Genomic DNA, 20,009 nt, shown 5'->3' with positions numbered 1-20,009 from the left:
AGTTAATCTACAAGGAGTTTTGTTACTTCTGAACATAATTTCTACAAAATGATTGATCATAAAACTTGTTTTTATATGCAAAAAATTTTGTTATAAAATGTTTTTATACTAGCATAAAATTTGTAAATACTCACCATCAACTCCATTATAAGAGGCAGAGACTTCTTGGACCTCCTTTTTTGATCTCATAGGAGCCCAAGATCCATCTTCCTTAAACTGTATTTCATCACAATCAGTACAGTACTTTAGGATTTCCATAAACAAACTATAAAGAGAAAGATTCATTTAATGAAAACTGGGTATAATTAAAAATGAAGAGCAATAAGAATTACTACAATATTGGAAACTTTATGTAAAAAATGGCAAGTTGGTATATTGTAGAAGTTTCTGAAAATATTCATGAATTATAGGGAGGCAGCCCAGAGAACTCTACTTTTGTTTTCAAAATCTAATGTATCAAAAATCATCCCCCAATCGATAAATGTTCAAAGGATATGAACAAGCAGTTTTTTGGTGTTTTTTTTTAAACCCTTACCTTCTGTCTTGGAGTCAATAATGTGTATTGGCTTCAAGACAGAAGAGTGGTAAGGGTTAGGCAATGGGGGTCAAGTGACTTGCCCAGGGTCACACAGCTGGGAAGTCTCTAGGTCTGACTCTCAATTCATTGAGCTATCCAGATGCCTCCACAAGCAGTTTTCAAAAGAAGAAATAAAAACTATCAATAGTCACATGAAATAATACTCAAAATCACTACTTATTAGAAAACTGCAAATTAAAAAAACTCTTGATACCACCTCACATCTATCTGATTGGCGACCATGACTGAAAAGGAAAATGACAAATATTAGAGGTGATGTGGAAAAACTGGGACACTAATACGCTGTTGGTAGAGTTGTGAATTAGTCTAACCATTCTGGAGAACAATTTGGAACTGTGTACCAAGGGTTCTAAAACTGTGCCTGTGCATTCCCTTTGATCCAGCAATACTACTATTAGATCTTTATACAAAAGAGATCAAAGAAAAGGGGAAAGGATCCATCTTAAAAAAAAATATTTATAGCAGATTTCTGTGGTGGTAAAGAACTGGATGGTGATGTCCATTAACTGGGGAAATGGCTGAACAAGTTGTGGTATATGATTGTGATTGAATGTGACAAGCAGAATGATTTCAGAAAAACCTAGGAAGAATTATATGAACTGATGAAAGGTGAAGTGAGCTGATCCAGGACACACTGTACACAATAATAGCAAAACTATAACAATGATCAAATGTGAAAGACCAGCTACTCTGATCAAGATAAGGATCCAAGTCAATTCCAAAGGACCTATGATAAAAAATGCTATCCAACTCTAGAGAGAAATGATGACCTCAGTGTTGTTTGAAGCATACTTTTTTCACTTTCTATAGTTTTCTTTTTTTGAAGTGTATTTTCCTTTGCAACATGGCTAACATGGAATGTTTTGTATGATTTCACATATATAATTAATATCATATTTCCTGCCTTTTGAATGGAAGGACAGAAAGGGAGGTAATTTGGAACTCAAAAAAATTTAAAATAAATGATGAAAAATTATTATATACAATTGGGAAATATTTAATGAAATATATAAAAATATTTAAAAATCAAATATATCAGAATTCTAATCATTCAATTACCAATCTTGACTGTAGTCTGGTGAGAAAACATACCTCCTTCTCTTCTCAGTAGAGTAGTATTCAATAGCTGGAGACAACAGGCATAGCATGAAGCATCATGCACTGTGATATGGTCAATATGTCTGTTTATTTTGCTTTATCATACTTCTTTGTTACAGTATGTATGAACACCATCATCTTTGTCATCAACAAGCATTTCTTACATTTTACTTTCACTTATATTCTTACTTTTAACTATATGCCAGTGAATCAAATAGTTGGGAGGTGAGGGGAAAACAAGAAGGGCACAAATTCAAAAGAAGGATCCAAAACACCAGGAAGAACAAGAAAAAAAATATAGATGAGGAAGAAAGGGAAATTGAGATCACAGATCAAATAAGTACCTAGCATAAAAGGTTACAGAAGAAACAAAAAATTTAATTTATGATGAAGCTATTGGGAATATTATGGGGAAAAATGAGGAAATGAATATGAGGAAGAATAAAAAACGTTTGTAGGGAGGGGAAGGCTCTTCAGCATATGGGCAATCTATAGAAATAGGATAATTAAAAGCTCAACTTTGTCTTTTGTAGAGTTAGATGATCTTTCTTTTTTCCATAAAATATACCTTTGATTAAAACCATTAATGAACCAAAATTACAGCTTATTTTAAAGTACTAAGAGTAAAGATTATAAAAAGTATACTTCCAAAGCAAAATGACAAGCTAAAATGTTTTAAATGATCATTTTTGAGTTGTAAACATAAACTTTATTTCCAAAAGTGGCTTACCCATCAATAATGAGGTGTTCATATGGAGCCTTCTTATCACATACAGGACAAACCCAAGTTGGCTTTTTCTCATTCATTTGAATATACAGAGTTGCATCGAAACATTGCAGGTGTGAACAAGTCAGTGCCCGACATGGAATAGTTAGGCGCATTTTACCAAGCTTTAAGGGGAAAAGACAAAACAAAACAAAAAACAAAAAGAGAGTATTTTTCCCCCAAGGTTTTAACTTCAAATGAAGTTTTTTGACATACCACATACATGTTCTAATATCCATTTAAACAGGCTTGGCTAGAAGCAAATGTTTTACTATGAGGAGTGACACAAATACAGTCTACAAAATGTATTTAAAGTTTTAAATATTCTAAAGTATTCATCAGATATTAGACATATCAGCTTTGGAGAGGCTAAACGAATATTTTTAAAAATGTGATTACTATAGAAGCACACTGTAGTATAATGTCATTTGCTAACGGAATTTTCAAAGAATATAAGAAACACACCTTTCTAAACTGTTGACCTTTGAATAAATAGTTCCAAGGATAAGCTTGAACCTCTCAAGATGTTTACAGTCTCTGCCAGAAAATGCCAGGTGCAAAATAGAGTGCTCCCTGCTAGGAGACACCTTTGGACTTGTGGAAACTATAGGGTCCATCTTCTTTCCCTGTTATTGGGGCTGAAACAAGTGAGTCTAACAAGAATTGCTGATGCTTCTCTTCTATTACCTATCCCAGAGCAATTGCCATTTGTCTTTCCTGGGGAGAAAAGCTGTACCAGAGACTTGCTGCACAGAAGTTCTACCTCTAATTTTCACCACATTCTGATAGAATGTGGATTGAGTGCAATGTTCTCCATCTTCCACGTGGCATCCAAGTTCTACTGCATTTGATTGATTGCATCATTGAGTGCCTCATATTTATCCTGCTTCCAAAAAAAATGTTCTATAAGCCATCCAAGAGCCATTTATCAAGTCCCTATTATGTATACTAGGTATTTGGGGAGACATAAAGGTAATTAGGACATAGTCCCTACCCTTTATAGAACTTACATCTTAATAAGATATATATACACAGATATGCAGTGCTAAATAATACATGTTACATAATTTATAATTATTCTGATTTAAAATTAATGTTTAATTACATGTATTACACATTACCTATTGTATATTGTGTAGCACTGCATATTATATGCAATTCCAATCAATTAATATAATAACTCAAAGGAAAGATACATGGTGGGCATAAGCAGATTGCAATATTCTATTGACTCACACTCATTCTAGTAACTCACCTGGGAGAACTGATATGAAAGACATCATCGAGGACATGAATGACCAAAGAAGGAGGCCAAATGGTTACTCAGTGAAGATGGACTTTAAGAAAAGATGGGCCAGCTCCAGTGGCATGCTGGAACTTTGTATAATATATAATGTCATAATTATAATATAATGGCTACTTAGTATCAATTCTAAAGCAGAAAGTAAGGGTTTAAAAAATAAAACACAACAAAGAGGCAGAAAAACATACATGAAGGGTAGCAGGGTTATGGAAGGGATCCAGAATTAGCAAGTGGAAAGGTTCTAGAAGGCTTTGAATGCTAGGCTACGGAATAGGCAAAAGGGAACCATTAAAGGAAAGGGAGGGGAGAATGGAAGAGACTGGGAGAGAGAAACTAATTAGTAATCCAGGAGGGGTGATGATGATGGCCTTCCCTAAGGTAATAGCAATAAGAAGAGAAAAGAAAGGGAGGATTTTTAGAAATACTGTGAAGGCAAAAATCAATAAAAGTAGAAATTAAATACGTAAGAAAGGTGAAGTAGCAGGAAGAATTGAAGAGAAGCTTTTTGAGAGAGAAGGAAATCAGAAGGAGAGAGTACTTTGGGGAAGAGAAGATGAGGAATTATTTTCGGCAGCTGACTTTAAGCTGATGGAATCAAATTTCATCTATGCTCTACCTTCAAAGGAAGTTTTAGGTGTCAATATTGGGAGAAGTTAACTTAGTAAAAAGAATTAGTATGATTTCAGGACTATAAAAGTCTCACCAGCTTCAGAGACGTATTCTCTATCTTACTAGAGATATTATCTAAAATTTAGTGCCCCAAATTATTTTGTCAATACCAATTCTTTGCTAGATACTTCTCGGTGAGTCACTAAATGGTTTTGGGTTTGAATTTCTCCCTATTCAAATAGCAGTTAACACATTTTGCTTTAACTGAAGGATATTATGAGGACAAATTAGACAGTGTCCTTGAAAAGTCTATGATCTCTTACAAGAAAAAAAGATCTAAATAAGTTATCATTCATCAAATTACATAAATAAATATTTAGATGGAATATTATCCTATTCATTTAATTGGATTTGTGAATTAAGATAGAGAACAACATTTATTTCAAATTGCTTAGCAAGCCAAGGTGAGTCTCAATACCTAGTTTCTAGTCTATTTCTATGACCAAAGTTCTGTTTATTTGACATGTAAGTTATAGTTAAAATAATAAGCAATATTAATTCTATTAAGCTAATAAAAGCATAGATATCATGTTGTATAAATTTGGCAGTAACCAGCAAGGTTCATGCAAGTTGAATATAGTATAATTATTTTTGATTCAGGATTTAAGAGGATGCCAGTATGTATACACAAATACATACAAATTTAAATTCATATTGGTTGAGGTGATAGGGTACAGGGGGTAATGAAGTGTCAATTCAAGGGAAACAGGCATAGTTAATGCCACATCTATTAATTATCCCCAGACCACATCTACCTAGGACTCTTTAGTGACTGTAAGGATTAATGGGGAACTCAAAAAAGAATCTCAAATCTGTCTTGACAGTAAACTACAGCATTTCCTCTAATAGAAGGAGAGATAGTCTTCCATGAAATATGGAGTTTTGGCTCTTACATTTTTAGATCAAATTCACACGTGGGTTAAATAATTATGGAATATGCGGCATATACTATTTTTCTGTTACTATCTTTACTATTTGTTTACTATCACAATTAATGGGCATTGGTATGCCCAATATCCTTTCCTTACTTCTAATTTGCTATAGGAACAGAACCAAGATACCTAGACTTGTGAAAACACTGAGCGGACTTAAACTCTCTCCAAACTTGAGGCAGTTTATAATTTTGCAGAACATGGATTTGGATAAGAAGCACAAGAGACACACAAAGAAAGGATATAAAGCAAAAAAAAAAGAGATATATAGAAAAAAACACTTAGATCTATTGATAGAAAAAAAAATTCATGACCAAACAATGGATGGAGGTTCAAAGATAAAATGTACAATTTTGATTATAAAAAAATTAAAAGGTTTTCACAACAAATTCAATGAAGCCAAGATTAAAAGGAAAATAACTGGGAAAAATCTTTGTGGCAAGTTTCTCTGATAAAAATCTAATTCCTAATATATATAAAGAACTTGCTCAAATGTATAAGAATAAGAGCCATTCCCCAATTGATAAATGGTCTGAGGATCTGAATAGCAGTTCTCAAAGTAAAAAATTCAGTCTATTTGTAGCCATTTGTAAAAAATGCTCCAAATCATTATGCAAATTAAAACAATTCTTAAATTCTGCTTCATACCTGTTAGACTGCAAAATAAATTTAAAAAGAAAAATTTTAAAGGCTGGAAAAACTGTGGGAAAACAAGCATTCTTGGTGGACCGGTGAATGGGTAAAACCAGTCTGAAAAGCAATTAGGAATTATACACAAAAAATTATTTAAAACTGTCTATCTTTTCGACCCAGCTACACCACACTACAAAGCTTCCCCCCCCTCCCAGCAAATCAAAGAAACAGAAATGGGTTCTATATGTACAAAAATATTTAGAGCAACTTTTTTTTTTTGTCATGGTAAAAATACTAGAAACTAACACTATGATATCCAAGCCATCAAATGAAGAATGGCTGAATAAATTGTGGTATAGAAACACACTATTATTGTATTATGCTATTGAAAAATGAGGTAACGAATGACTCCAAAGAGATATGGGGAAACTTATATGAATTGATGCAATGCTAGATAAGCAGAACGAGAAGAACAATTACACTACAAAATCATTATTATAAAAACTAAGAATTTTGAAGATTTTTTATAAATTGCTTTAGAATGAAATGAGCAGAACCAGAAAAACAATTTATACAATAACACAGTAAAGACAAACAATTTTGAAAGCTCTAAGAACCATAATCCATATAATGACCATCCATGATTCCAGAGGATTGAAGGAAGGTGAAATATATTATCCATTTCCTGACAGAGAGGTGATAAATTAGCTTTTCTTTTTTCTTCAATAGAGAGAGAGGTGGGAAGAGGAGAAAAATATTTCCATTGTTTTCTTAATTACAAATGTTTTGTGGGGGGAAAAGGGAATGGAACTTTTATTTGTTAACTAATATGAAAACTCAGACCAAATTTTGTTTGTTTTTCCCTGAGAAAAAGTTTGCAGTAAAAGAGACTACATTACAAATTCATGTTATCTAACCTCAACTGGACCTTCCTGGCAGTAAAGTAGTTCATTCCTCCCTCATTGATTCCCTCACTTCCCACAGAAGTTATTTCAAGACTTTTCTTCTTTCTTTAAGCTTCTCATCTTACTTGTCCTTACCTTCCTTTCTTTCAGCTCAGGACCCTGATTCTTACTTTACTGAGAAAATGAAAGCCATTTCATGTAAGTACCCTTTTTTTTCTTTTCCTATTAACTTGTTTTTTTCCCCTGCTGTCTTCAAATGTGCCTCATCCTTTAAAAACCAGCCCCCTTTCAGGATAATATACCACCAGATGACAAATCTTGACATTTCTACCCTGACAACATTGCTCTCCTTTGGTTCCTCTCCACTCACATAGCTATTAAGTTAGTTCAAGTCTTCATAACATCTTGCCTAGACTGATGGAACAGCCTCCTATCCTAAGTCTCTCATCAATCTAGTCAATCCCGTATACTGTTGCCAAAGCAATTTTCCTTAAGTGTAGTTCTGACCACATGACTTTCCAACTCAAAAAAATCCCAGTGGCTTCATGATGTTTCTAGGATAATATAGAAACTCTTCTGTTCAGCTTTTAAACTGAGTCCTCTATGACATGATTGCAACCTATCTTTTTAGCCTCAAAGGATATTATTCCCCCACTTCCCTCCACACCCTAGGACCCAGCCCAACTGGCTTCTACTCTTCTTAAATTTCCATCTCATATCTCCATGCCTTTGCACTGGTCATCCCATATGCCTAAAATATACTACCTTAAAGAGTCTCTATTTTTCTTTACAATGCAGATCAATCATCATTATCTGTATAGATTTTATGCTGACCTCTCCAATTGCTAGTATCTTCTTTCCCAAACTAATATTACTACCACTACGATGATGATGATGACAACTACTAGCTAGTTTTTATATGGCGTTTTAACAAATTTTTTACACATATGTATGTACCGTACAAATATTATCTTATTTTATTACAAAATGTTTGGAGGCAGCTGTTATAATTACCCCCATTTTACAGATAAGGAAACTAAGACAGACAGAGGTTAAATTACTTTCATAGGGTCACAGAGTTATAAACCACATAAGCTAATACAGCCAAATTAAGGCTGTATTTGAATTCTGGTCTTTTTGACTGCAGGATCAGCACTCTATTGAATGTGCCTACCTTGTATTTAGATACTGTGTATTTATTCATTATAATAATTTTATACAAACTTTTATATGTTCTTGTTGTCTTCCCTCACTATTAATGTAAATTCCTTGTAAGAAGGGTTTGTGTCATTCTTTATGCTTGCATCCTTAGTGTGCCTACCACAGTGCTGGGCACTAAATAAATGCTTGTTGATGGAAGAAAAAAATTTTTAAATGACAGAAAAATACAAGACTAATTACACTATTTCAAGAACACATTTATTTTCCTCAATCACAAGTTTTTCTGAGACCAGAATAACAACTTTTAATCTTAAAATTAACTATGTTTCAATTTTAAAAAGTTTTGACCTTTGAGCCTGAACCATTTTAGGCAGAAAATGTGTATTCCCTACTCCATCCTCCATTCTCAAATACTAAATTGGGATTAATTTGATGATAAAGAATATAAGGTAAAATATTGAACTTGTCATGTAGTTTCAATATATATGTACAAAATTGAGATGAATTATTGGTATACCCAATGGCAATTATTATTACTAAGAAAATTCTGAAATATAAAATTAAAGTTTAATGCTTTTCATTATATACTCATTTTTCAAGTCTCACCACTTGGTAATTCATGGACAATGACAGTTGTGTGTTTTAATTTTAATATGGCCACTTTTTTAGTTTTAAAAAACAATCACTGATGGCTGAAAAAAAATTCAGACTATAAATATTAGTTTCTAACCAGTTTATTTTTGTGTGTACTGTCATATAAAAGTTTGTTTATTTAGAAGGATTCTATATGAAAAGTTACTGAAGGTGTTGTAAGTTTTCCAATGACCTATATAGAAATGAGCAAATTCAATGTCTTTTTCTTAGCCCTTACTATCTTTGAGTTCTCATACTGCCACCTTACCCTTCCCATCCTCGCTGTCCCTTCTGTTGGCTTCTCTGACACTGCATTATTCCTCTTACCATCTTTCTGATCATTTTCTGTATGGTCATTGAGAAGGCTTTGCCTTTAGCCCTTTTCTCTGCTTCTCCATCTTCCTTTAGCAGTCTCATTCATTCCTAAAGCTTTAATCATTCATTCCATGTACCCTTCTCCACACTATAAAATCCCAAATCTATATAGTCAGCATTAAGCTCTCCTCTCAGCCCCAATCCTATGTTCCCCAAATGTCTACTGTATATCTCTACCTGGATATTCTGCAGCCTCCTCAAACAACATATCAAAAACTTAGCTCAACATCCTCCTCGAAAATCTTCTCTTTCTGGTGATGTCTCCACATTCAAGTCTGATTATTACTCCCACACATCTTGACACTATTTCATTAAACTTTTCCTGGACATTATAATAATTCTAACTAGTTTATTTAGGCCCAATCTCTTTGTCAAATACTACTTTCAAATGGCACAGGTTTCATCATGTTACGCTCCTCTGCTCAAAGCCTTCAGTAGCTCTCAACTACTTAGAGTAGAAAAAATAATGGCATTTATGGTCCTCTATAATTTGAATAAAGCCTACTTTTCTTGCCTTTAGTCAACTTAACTGCATTTTGTATTACAGATAAACCTTTAAAAGTAGGAATTCTCAGATTGTATTCTTTCCTCTCCTGCCTCTATATTTACATTTTTACATATTTAAACTACATAGGGCTACTTCATTGTAATGTACTCCATCCACATACTTGCTGAAATCCTCTTTCTTGCTACTGTGCCACCAACTTCCAAGAAATCTACTGATTCCCCAACTGACAATGGTATTTCCTTTCTTGTAGTTATTAAAAGTACTCCAACTTGAATCTGTCTTTAGCCTTAATGGAATCTTTCAAAAATTAAAAACAAGTATTGCTATCTTTTGTTTTTAACCACTATTCTCTTTCCTTTACTCACTAAGACAACCCTTGTAAGAATTTTAAAAGAGGGGGGGAAAAGCAGTTCAGTAGAACTAGTCTGTTAGTATATTCAATAATCTACTCCCACCTTGGCAAAGAAAGGAAGGAAATCTAATTTCTCATCTCTTCTCTGGAGCCAAACCTGGTCATTTGTCCTTTCCATTTCATTATTGTAGTCACAGCATCCAGAATTTTGTAGTCCTACTTATAAAATTATTTCTTAACTAGTCCAAATTAGAAAAAAAATGCCAGTTAATACTTACTGGACAGAGTAGAGAAACCCTCAAACTGGTTGTAGCTATTTCACTGTCTGGATCCGCAGTCAATTTCTCTTTAACTGCCATTGTTTGAAGGGCGGGGAAGCAAACAGAACAAGATAAATCATCAGTGTAACATAATTAGACATCTTTAAAAAGGAATTTCTATAGCAGGTAATATGACAAACTTAATGACAGGCTCTTTGTTTTGTTATTCTATATATCAAATGTAACAAGAGTGTTATTTTTAACATGTAACAAGTGAAAAAGCTAATCAAAATTGTCTTTTAAATTATGAAAAAAATTCATTCAGTAATATATCTAAGTAAGAAATTTATGATAAAATTATTATATAAAAGGGTCACTCCAATTTATGAAAGTTTTAATTATTTAAAAAAATTTCAATAAAATCTGAATTTATTTACAGATGTCTGAATGAGAATGAACAAATAACTTTACCTTTTTTATCCAGTTGCTTCACTTTTGCAATTGAATTAGGCATTTAAAAATAATCTGTTTTAGGATTAGCATCTTTCTCAGGAAAAGCATTTTAAAGGAAAAGATGTTGAAATAATCATATGACCCACAAACTATATAAAAGGAAAACTTCTGTCTCATTTGTATCCCCCTTTTAGAAAATTTCAAGAGATTAGAAAAATCTGTCAAACTAACAAAAAGTTATTTTATAGAGTTAGAAAAATAATTAATCTCAAAGAATAAAAGGTCAAGAATATCAAGGAAATTAATGAAAAAAATTGTGAAAGAAGGTAACCTAGCAGCATGAAATCTCAAACTATATTATAAACGCAATAATCATAAAAACAATTCTGATACTGGAGGGCAGCTGACTGGCTCAATCCATTTGAGAACTGGGCCTAGAGATGGGTGGTCCTGGGTTCAAATCCGGCATCAGACAAGTCCTAGCTGTGTGACCCTGGGTTAAGTCTAATTCTATTTGCCTATACCTTACTGCTCTTCTGCCTTGGAACCAGTAACACAGTATGGATTCTAAGATGGAAGGTAATGGTTTAAAAAAAAATCTGGCCTGGCTAATAAATAGAATAGTGGATCAATGGGATAGATTAGAAACACAATATACAGTGTTAAGTGATGACAGCAATGTAGTGTTTGATAAATCCAAAGATCTCCGCTTTTGGGATAAGAAGACAAGTAGCTGGCAAAAACTTCTGGGAAACTAAAAAACATTATGACAAAAACAGTGTTGGTGACTTCCATGATCTCCCAGCTGCTAATGCTCTCCCACTATCTTATATTTGTTTTGTATAAACTTGACATGTATACCTCTTATCTCTCAGAGTAGAAGTACTTTAGTGCAAAGACTGTTTTTTTTTTGACTGGCATTTTGAAGCAGGAATTAAAGCAAAGGGTTCTTTCAAAACCTGACTCACATTCCACCTATTATAGGATCCCTTTCCTGGTCCACCCAGTTGCCTAATACCTTTCTCTTTTAGATTACCTGCATGTCTTATATGTACCTACATATTTACAATGTTGTTACTTGATATTTATATTTGTTGATATTTTATTAGGAGTATACTCCTTGAAAGCAGACACTGGAGTTATTGTTTTCTTTTTTTTTTGCATTTCCATCAGTTAGTACAGTATCGAACACTAAGAAGACCTTTGATAAATTATTATTTTGATTGACCAGTGATTTTCTGATGAAAACTAACAACTACAATTTTAATGCATGAAATAACTCATACATTCTAGTAATCTAGTAAATATTATTCTAAAATCTACCACAATGTGTATGGCTACATCATAACTAAAGACCAAACCAACAGTAAAAATTGCAGTGTCATTAGGCTTCTGTTTATACTTCTATTAAGGACAATTATTTATTCTGAACAAATGGTGCTTCCTTAAAGTTAATAGTGTCCACATGCAAATTACCATCATGACTTAAATAAAAGTCTATATAGCTTATATTAAAATTTTGGCAACAACCAATTATTTTTCAGCCTTGATTTTTAATTTTTAAAAGTGTAGATCAAAACAGTACTACTTGTTTAGTTTATTACCAGAACATCTAAATAAATAACACAAGTTCCAAACTTCTAGAAGGTCAATTTCAGACTAAATTTTCTTGTAATGAGACATACAATTTCTTAAGGTAACTAAGTGTGAGTTTTCACAATCAATGTTTGAACAGGGCTATAACTTATTAATTTATTAATTGTTATATGCAATGTGCCTTATGAAATAGAAGTTAAGAAAAAAACAGCACAAAACCAGGAAGGTATCCTTACAAAGGAAGAAGGTACTGGCAGGTAGGGAGAACAGGCAAGAAAGGCCTCTTTAAACAAGTGGTTGCTTAAACAGAGGCTTGAAAGACACTAAGAAGCAGAGATAAGAAAGGCAACCATTCCAGAAATAGGGAACAACAAATGCTAAGGCCCAGAGAGAGGAGATGCCATACTGTGTGAGGAATGTCAAGTAGGCCAATGTAGCTGGACTACGGAGAGTATGAATAGAATAAAGGAAATAACCTAGAAGACTGGAAAGAGGGGGAAGAGATGTTTATTTAGAAGAACTTTAAATGTCAAACAGAAATTTATATTGACCCTGGAGGTAACAAATAGACATTGTAGTTTACTGAATGGGGGTGATGTGATCAGTTTGATATTCTAGGAATTTTGGTGACTGTGTAGATGATCGCCTAGAGTGGGGAGAACCTTGAGGATGGGAGTTCAATTAGGTGAGAAGTGATAAGGCTTTATGGTTTTGTAAATGAAAAAGATAGAGGTGAGAGATATTGTGGAGAAAGCAACTTAAGTGTCAGGGTTTCTTATGCCTTTGGGACATATGGATTGAAATGGTCAGCAGGACTGAACCTCAGGAGAGATTAAGAGCTATATATACTGGGTGTCCCAAAAGTTTCAGTACTATTGTAAATTTTTATATGTTAATATAATACAAAGAATATTTTTTCCCTATATTTTAGGTAACATAAAACATCATAGTATACAAATAAGGGATAAAATTTTAATACATTAGAATTGTATTATGGTTTTTGGATGCCTTGTTTGTACTAGAGAATCATCTTCAGCGTGATTGAACCTTTGGGAGCTAATGAAATCTTCAAGTAATGAGTAGAGAGAAAAGAGAGCCTAGTTGTGAGAACCCTGGAGCATCTGAGTTATTGGATGCATGCTGAGTTATTGGATGTGACATGAAGATCCAGCAAAGAAGACTGAGGAGGAGTAAGTAGGCAGACAGATAGGAGAAGAGCAAAGAGGGAGTGGAAGTTACAAGAACACCGACCTAGTACTTAATCAGTTTTATAATATGAATTTTAGGGATTAAAAACAAGCTTTTACAGCACAATAAGTATTTAATATGTGTAAACTTTTGGCTTAGGATAGAATTTTAAAATAAAATGCAACTATTTTACATTCAAATACTTCTAAAGTTTTAATTGACATTTTTAATTTAAAACAAAAACCCTAGGGTACCAAACCAGGAAAATTAGAATTTTAATTGCAAGGAAGCTCTGAACATAAATGAAATAAGCTATATAAAGGGGTTTCATATCCGTTGGTACTAAATTCTATTACAATAGCCTCCAAGAGAGTACATACACAATTTACTTGGTTGTAATGAATATTGCTCAAAGCATGTGAACTGTTTTGGCTAGAGCCTGACATTTTCCCCAGCATTTCTAGTTTGTAAGGGTGCTCAGAGAATATGTAGTCTAAACCTTACCTAACCAAGAATCTTTTCTAAAATATACTGGGCTAAGTTCATCCAACTTTTGTCTGAAGACAACTAAATAAGGGAGAGTCTATTACCTATTTTTTAATAAGACAAACAAGCAAACAAAAAAAAACAAAATAAAAAAACCCCTTACACCCTGTCTTAGAATCAATACTTTTTGGTTCTAAGGAGAACAACAATGAAGTCTAGGCAACTGGGGTTAAGTGACTTGCCCTGGATCACATGGTAGGAAGTATCTGAGGCCAGATTTGAGTTCAGGACCTCCTGTCACCAGGCCTGTCTCTCTATCCACTAAGCCATTCCACTGCCCCAAGAATCTATTATTCTTGTTATAATCTATTTATTTTTCAGTGGTTCTGTTATGAAGCTTTTCATTATACTGAGCCTAAATCTGACTCTGCAACTTACATCCATTGTATCTGGAGTTGTGAAGAATATGTCTTAATCCCTCTTCTATATGACAGAACCTGAAGATCGATCCTTTTGTCTTCTCTTAAACGCAAATATCTCCAGTTCCTTCAAATGATTCTCATATAGCATGATCTCAAGGAACATCACCATCCTACTTTGATTGTCTTCTGAATGTTATCTAGCCCATCAATGTTTTTCCTAAAATGTGGAAGTTCTAGAAAAAGTTGCCTGGATTCATTGCCTGTACGTACCATTACTCAACTTCATGAAATTTGGCTTCTGACACCACGTCTCCAAAACTGCTCTCTAAAAGGTTATGAATGCTGTCTTAATTGCTAAATATAGCAACCTTTTCTCACCATCCAGGTCACCTTCTTTGGGACACTCATTGCTGTACCCCAAATGGAATACTCTAGGTTAGATGTGAACAAGGAAGAGACTATCACCTCCCTAGTCATGAACATCACACTTTCCTTAATGCCACATTTCTGCTGACTCAGCACAGCCTTTGCTTTTATTGAGTTTACAATCTACTAAAACCTCAAGGCTCTTTTCAGACTTTACCCAGTCATCTCTCCCACTTTATATTTATGATTTTTTTTAACCCAACCATAAGACATTACATATTTATCTCTATTAAACTTTCTTTTTTGGATACTGAATCTCATCTAGATATTCCTCTTATCTCTGTATTATCTACAAGTTGATAAACATGCCATCTATACCTTTCCCCAAGGCACTGAACCGAAGTTCATAGGCTTATAATCAGGAGGCTCTACTCTCTTCCCTTTTGAAAAAGCTGAGACATATGCTTTTCTCTCCAAAAATCATTCTCTTTTGCAGAGAAAACAAGTAAAATTAGGAGTTGGGTAGCTCTGCATTCTTTCTCATCCGTTATTTCTGACCCAAACATACCAAAGAGTAGTCCTACCTGGCTGCTGGTTCCTCTATTTTCCTAACTTAACTAAAAAAATCTTTTAGTTTTCTTTGCTAGCCCCAGCTCTTACTTAATTTTAGTGCCTCAAAACTACTTAACCCTCCTCCTCACTTTCAACTCCCTGCCCTTGGTTCTATCTTTTAAAAAAGTATAAATTGGATGATAACTTGCTTGTGCAACTTTAGCTCATTCCCCTTTATTGAAACTGTCTTCTTTCTGGCTTTAGAATTCCATTCTTGAGTTCTCTCTTTTTCCTGTACTACGTTTTCCTGTAGAATTTTAGCTCACAGGATTCTAATTTCTAGGAATTTTTTGAGATTTCTTTACTTAAATCTGGGATAAATGCAATCTATATCTGGTTTATCTTTTTTTCTCTACAAATTCTAAGACAAATAGTTGTTCCCCCTAGCAAGGGTCTAAGAGGAAGTTATTTTATGATCTTATTAGATAATTTTTTATCTCAAAATCATTTTAGTAGGATTTTACCTATGAAGATCTCAGTTGCTTTAATATTAATCCAATCACAATTATTGTATGTGCCATGATTTTTTCCTTATTTCCATCCTTTATTTAAAAAAGGTCTCCTTCTCTTTTTTATCTGACTAATTTAAATTCTCAAAAATTTTTAACCAGAAGGGACATCAGAGATTATTATGTAGTTCACAGATGAGGAAACTGAGGCCTAAAGAAGGAAGTGATTTGCCCAAAGTCCATAGTAGAGCTAGAATTAGAATCCTGATTCCCAGCTCTTTCCACCAGTAGCATAGTTATGGGTCAAACGAAGAAAAAAAAAACCAATATGTAAAGTGCTCTGTAAGCCTCTTGCTACACTGGTATCTATACCATGTATTATACAAGTCATTTTGCACATACTTTTTTTAACATTTCCTGTAAATGTTAACATTATTTTTTATTGCTTATGATGACTAAATTTGTTAGAAAAGTCCTGCCCATTAATGGTGAAACAACAATGCACAGCTGGAAAACTTAGCAAATAATAGATGAAAATGATTGGAAACAGTTCCATTTATAATTTTATCTATCACAGATATAGAATTAGTAGAATCTCTAGGGAATCTACATCTAGCTATTTTATTAAATATTCCTAGAATTTCAATAAGGAAAATTTTATATCTATAAAATTGAGCATAAGGCATTTATTTATTTTTATGGTATTTAAATAGGACATATAAAGTGAAAGATGAGATTAAAAATTTTGAAAAACTAATGGAATTCTAATGTTTGTACAAAGTCCGAGTTTACTACTGAACAATTAAAAACAAACCCCCCAGTACAAATAAATAATTCTCAAGTGTTCATTCTAAGTATATTTTAGTAAAGATAGAGAAGATAAAGTATCCCTTCACTTCCTGGTTTCCCTAGTCATAACTGTTATTTCCTTGCACCTTACATTAGGATGAAGCTGAAATGGGTATTCACTTGTTAGTGTCTCAGTCTTCCAGAATTTTGTACACAACATTAGATTTTACTAATTTACATACCACTCTTAATTCCTTTAGGAAATTTTAAAATATAAAGGCTATTTTAAAAACCATAGAATCTTAATTTCAACCCATCTTTGTTTTAAGGGATTCCAAATCTTTATTAAGAGCTCTTTTCACCATTCTCTTTTCTGCACCGGTCTCTTAGAATGTCTAGTTACCTTTACTGATTCACCAACCCGAAATAAAGATCTGGGTATACACCACACTGGATTACTAATTAAAATGACCTTTGTAATGGTACAATGGAAATACTGATGACTTTATTAGTGAGAGGAGCTGAGTTTAGACTTTACCTATTATCTTGGGATTTGAGGCAAATCATCTACCTTTCTGAGCCTCAGTTTCATTTGTAAAATAAGAGATTTGGGGATTAGATTACTGTCCATGTCTGTTGTAGCTCTAAATCAATTATCCCCTAAGAAATCTTTTCAGAATTAGAATATTTCTGCTCATCTGGGTCCTCACTGCTGCAAAGCAATCCTGCCTAACTGATTTCCTGTTGCACTTCCCCTTATCATCTGCTGGAAACCTTCTCTTCTTTTTTCAAGACACCTATTACCCCATTCTCATTTTGCAGAGTACTTATGGGCTGTGCAGTGCTACAAATTATTCTTCTCCAATTTTATTTTTCAAAATCTCTCAAAATCACACTTAAATTACCCCCCCCCCCATTCTATTTCCCTTTGATCCTGTGTTGGCTGCCTGCTTCTTCAATTATCCCCTTTCTTTCACATTTTATTTAATTTCTAAAATTTTATTTATTTTCAAACCCTTACCTTCAGCTGTAGCATCAATACTGTGTATTGGTTCCAAGGCAGAATAGCAGTAAGGGCTAGGCAATGGGTGTTAAGTGACTTGCCCAGGGTCACACAACTAGGAAGTTTCTGAAGCCAGATTTGAACCTAGGACTTCCCATCTCTAGGCCTGGCTCTTTCACATTTCAAAAATCTCTCATTATTCACTGGCCTACCCCGTCCCGGTTGTTTTGTCAAAATCCTACCAAATGTTGTTTACAAGAAACACACAAGAGATAGGTAGAGATGCACAGGATAAGGGTCAAAGGCTGGAGCAAAATCTATTGGGCTTCAACTGAGAAAAAGAAGGCAGGAGTTGAAATCATGATATCTGATAAAGCCAAAGTAAAAATAGATCTAATTAAATGAGATAGGGAAGGTAATTTTACATCCTGATAAAAGGCAGTATAGACATGAGGAAATATCAATACTAAACATGTATGCACCAAATGATATAGCATCCAAATTTCTAAAGGAGAGGAAATAGATAGTAAAACTATACTAGTGGGAGACCTGAACCTTCCTCTATCAGATCTAGATAAATCAAACCAAAAGATAAATAAGAGAAAGGTAAGAGATGTGAACGAAATCTTAGAAAAAATAGAGTTAATAGATATGTGGAGAAAAATAAATAGGGACAAAAATGAATACACCTTTTCAGGAGCATATGGTACATTCATAAAGACTGACCATGTACTAGGGCATAAAAACATGGCAAACAATTGCAAAAAAGCAGAAATAATAAATGCAACCTTTTCAGATCATAATGCAATAAAAATAATAATTAGTAAGGGTACATGGAGAAGCAAATCAAAATTTAATTAGAAATTAAATAATATGATTCTCCAAAATTGGTTAAAGAACAAATCATAGAAACAATTAAAATTTCATTGAAGAAAATTACAATGATGAAACATCCTTTCAAAATCTATGGGATGCAGCCAAAGCAGTACTCAGGGGGAAATTTATATCCTTGAGTTCATATATTAACAAATTAGGGAGGGCAGAAGTCAATGAATTGGGCATGCAAATTAAAAAAACTAGAAAGTGAACAAATTAAAAATTCCCAGATGAAAAACTAAATTAGAGATCCTAAAAATTAAAGAAGAAATCAATAAAATCAAAAGTAAAAGAACTATTGGATAAATAAGACTCGAAGCTGGTATTTTGAAAAAATAAATAAAAAAGACAAAGTACTGGTCAATCTAATTAAAAAAGGAAAGAAGAAAACCAAATCAACAGTATCAAAGATGAAAAGGGAGACCTCACCTCTAATGAAGAGGAAATTAAGGCAATCATTAAACACTATTATGTTCAATTATATGGCAATAAATATGGAAATCTAGGTGATATAGATGAATATTTACAAAAATATAAATTGCCTAGATTAACAGAAGCATTAGAATACTTAAATAATCCCATATCAGAAAAAGAAATTGAACAAGCCATCAATGAACTCCCTAAGAAAAAACCCCCAGGGCCTGATGGATTCACAAGTGAATTCTATCAAACATTCAAAGAACAACTAATCCCAAAACAATACAAACTATTTTACATAATAAGCAAAGAGGGAGTTCTATCAAATTCCTTTTATGACACAAATATGGTACTGATTCCAAAGCCAAGCAGGTCAAAAACAGAGAAATTAAACTATAGACCAATCTCCTTAATGAACATAGATGCAAAAATCTTAAATAGGATACTAGCAAAAAGACTCCAGCAAGTTATCACGAGGGTTATTCACTATGATCAGGTTGGATTTATACCAGAAATGCAAGGATGGTTCAATATTAGGAAAACCATCCACATGATTGACCATATCAACAAGCAAACCAACAAAAACCACATGATTATCTCAACAGATGCAGAAAAAGTCTTTGACAAAATACAACATTCATTCCTATTGAAAACACTAGAAAGTATAGGATTAGAAGGGCCTTTCCTAAGAATAATAAACAGCACACATCTAAAACCATCAGCAAGTATCATATGCAATGGGGACAAATTAGAAGCATTCCAAGTAAGATCAGGAATGAAATCAGGATGCCCATTATCACCTCTATTATTTAACATTGTACTAGAATCACTAGCAGTAGCAATTAGAGAAGAAAAAGAAATTGAATTAAAATAGGTAATGAGGAGATTAAGCTATCACTCTTTGCAGATGATATGTTGTTATTTTGTCAACATATCCAGATCTGGCACATCCTTAAAAAAATCTAATCTCATTCCTTTTATGTTGTGAGGTTATATCTTCCCACATCTCTACTTTCTTAGCCAGAGCCCTAGAAAAAGCTAACTCTATGCTTCCCACACTCCAAATTCTTATCATCTCACACCATTACACTATTGAATTTGCTCTCCATAAGGTTACTAACATCTTTTAATTGCTAATCCAATTGCCTTCTAAGGCCTG

At 33.4% G+C, this 20,009-nt stretch overlaps 1 protein-coding gene and 1 long non-coding RNA gene across 6 annotated transcripts in view; one reads left to right on the top strand and one right to left on the bottom strand.

The window, feature by feature from the left end:
- The window catches only part of PIAS1 (protein inhibitor of activated STAT 1), a 194,428-nt gene that overhangs the window by 25,427 nt on the left and 148,992 nt on the right, over positions 1 to 20,009 (bottom strand). For all 5 annotated transcript variants that reach the window (XM_056808709.1, XM_007479621.2, XM_007479620.3 and 2 more), the window contains 3 exons: positions 10,212 to 10,285; positions 2,427 to 2,587; positions 135 to 265 (listed from right to left, as the gene is read on the bottom strand). In XM_056808709.1, coding sequence (XP_056664687.1) covers positions 135 to 265; positions 2,427 to 2,587; positions 10,212 to 10,285 — 366 coding nt within the window. The remainder of the gene's footprint in view (positions 1 to 134; positions 266 to 2,426; positions 2,588 to 10,211; positions 10,286 to 20,009) is intronic.
- Positions 4,033 to 20,009, top strand: part of LOC130456091 (uncharacterized) — a 131,921-nt gene continuing 115,944 nt past the window's right edge. The window contains exons 1-2 of the long non-coding RNA XR_008914401.1: positions 4,033 to 4,143; positions 7,055 to 7,102. This is a non-coding gene — a long non-coding RNA (uncharacterized LOC130456091). The remainder of the gene's footprint in view (positions 4,144 to 7,054; positions 7,103 to 20,009) is intronic.

This window comes from Monodelphis domestica, chromosome 1, assembly GCF_027887165.1.
Source record: "Monodelphis domestica isolate mMonDom1 chromosome 1, mMonDom1.pri, whole genome shotgun sequence".
In the NCBI taxonomy this organism is placed as follows: Eukaryota; Metazoa; Chordata; class Mammalia; order Didelphimorphia; family Didelphidae; genus Monodelphis; species Monodelphis domestica.
This window is presented reverse-complemented; position numbering and strand designations above follow the sequence as displayed.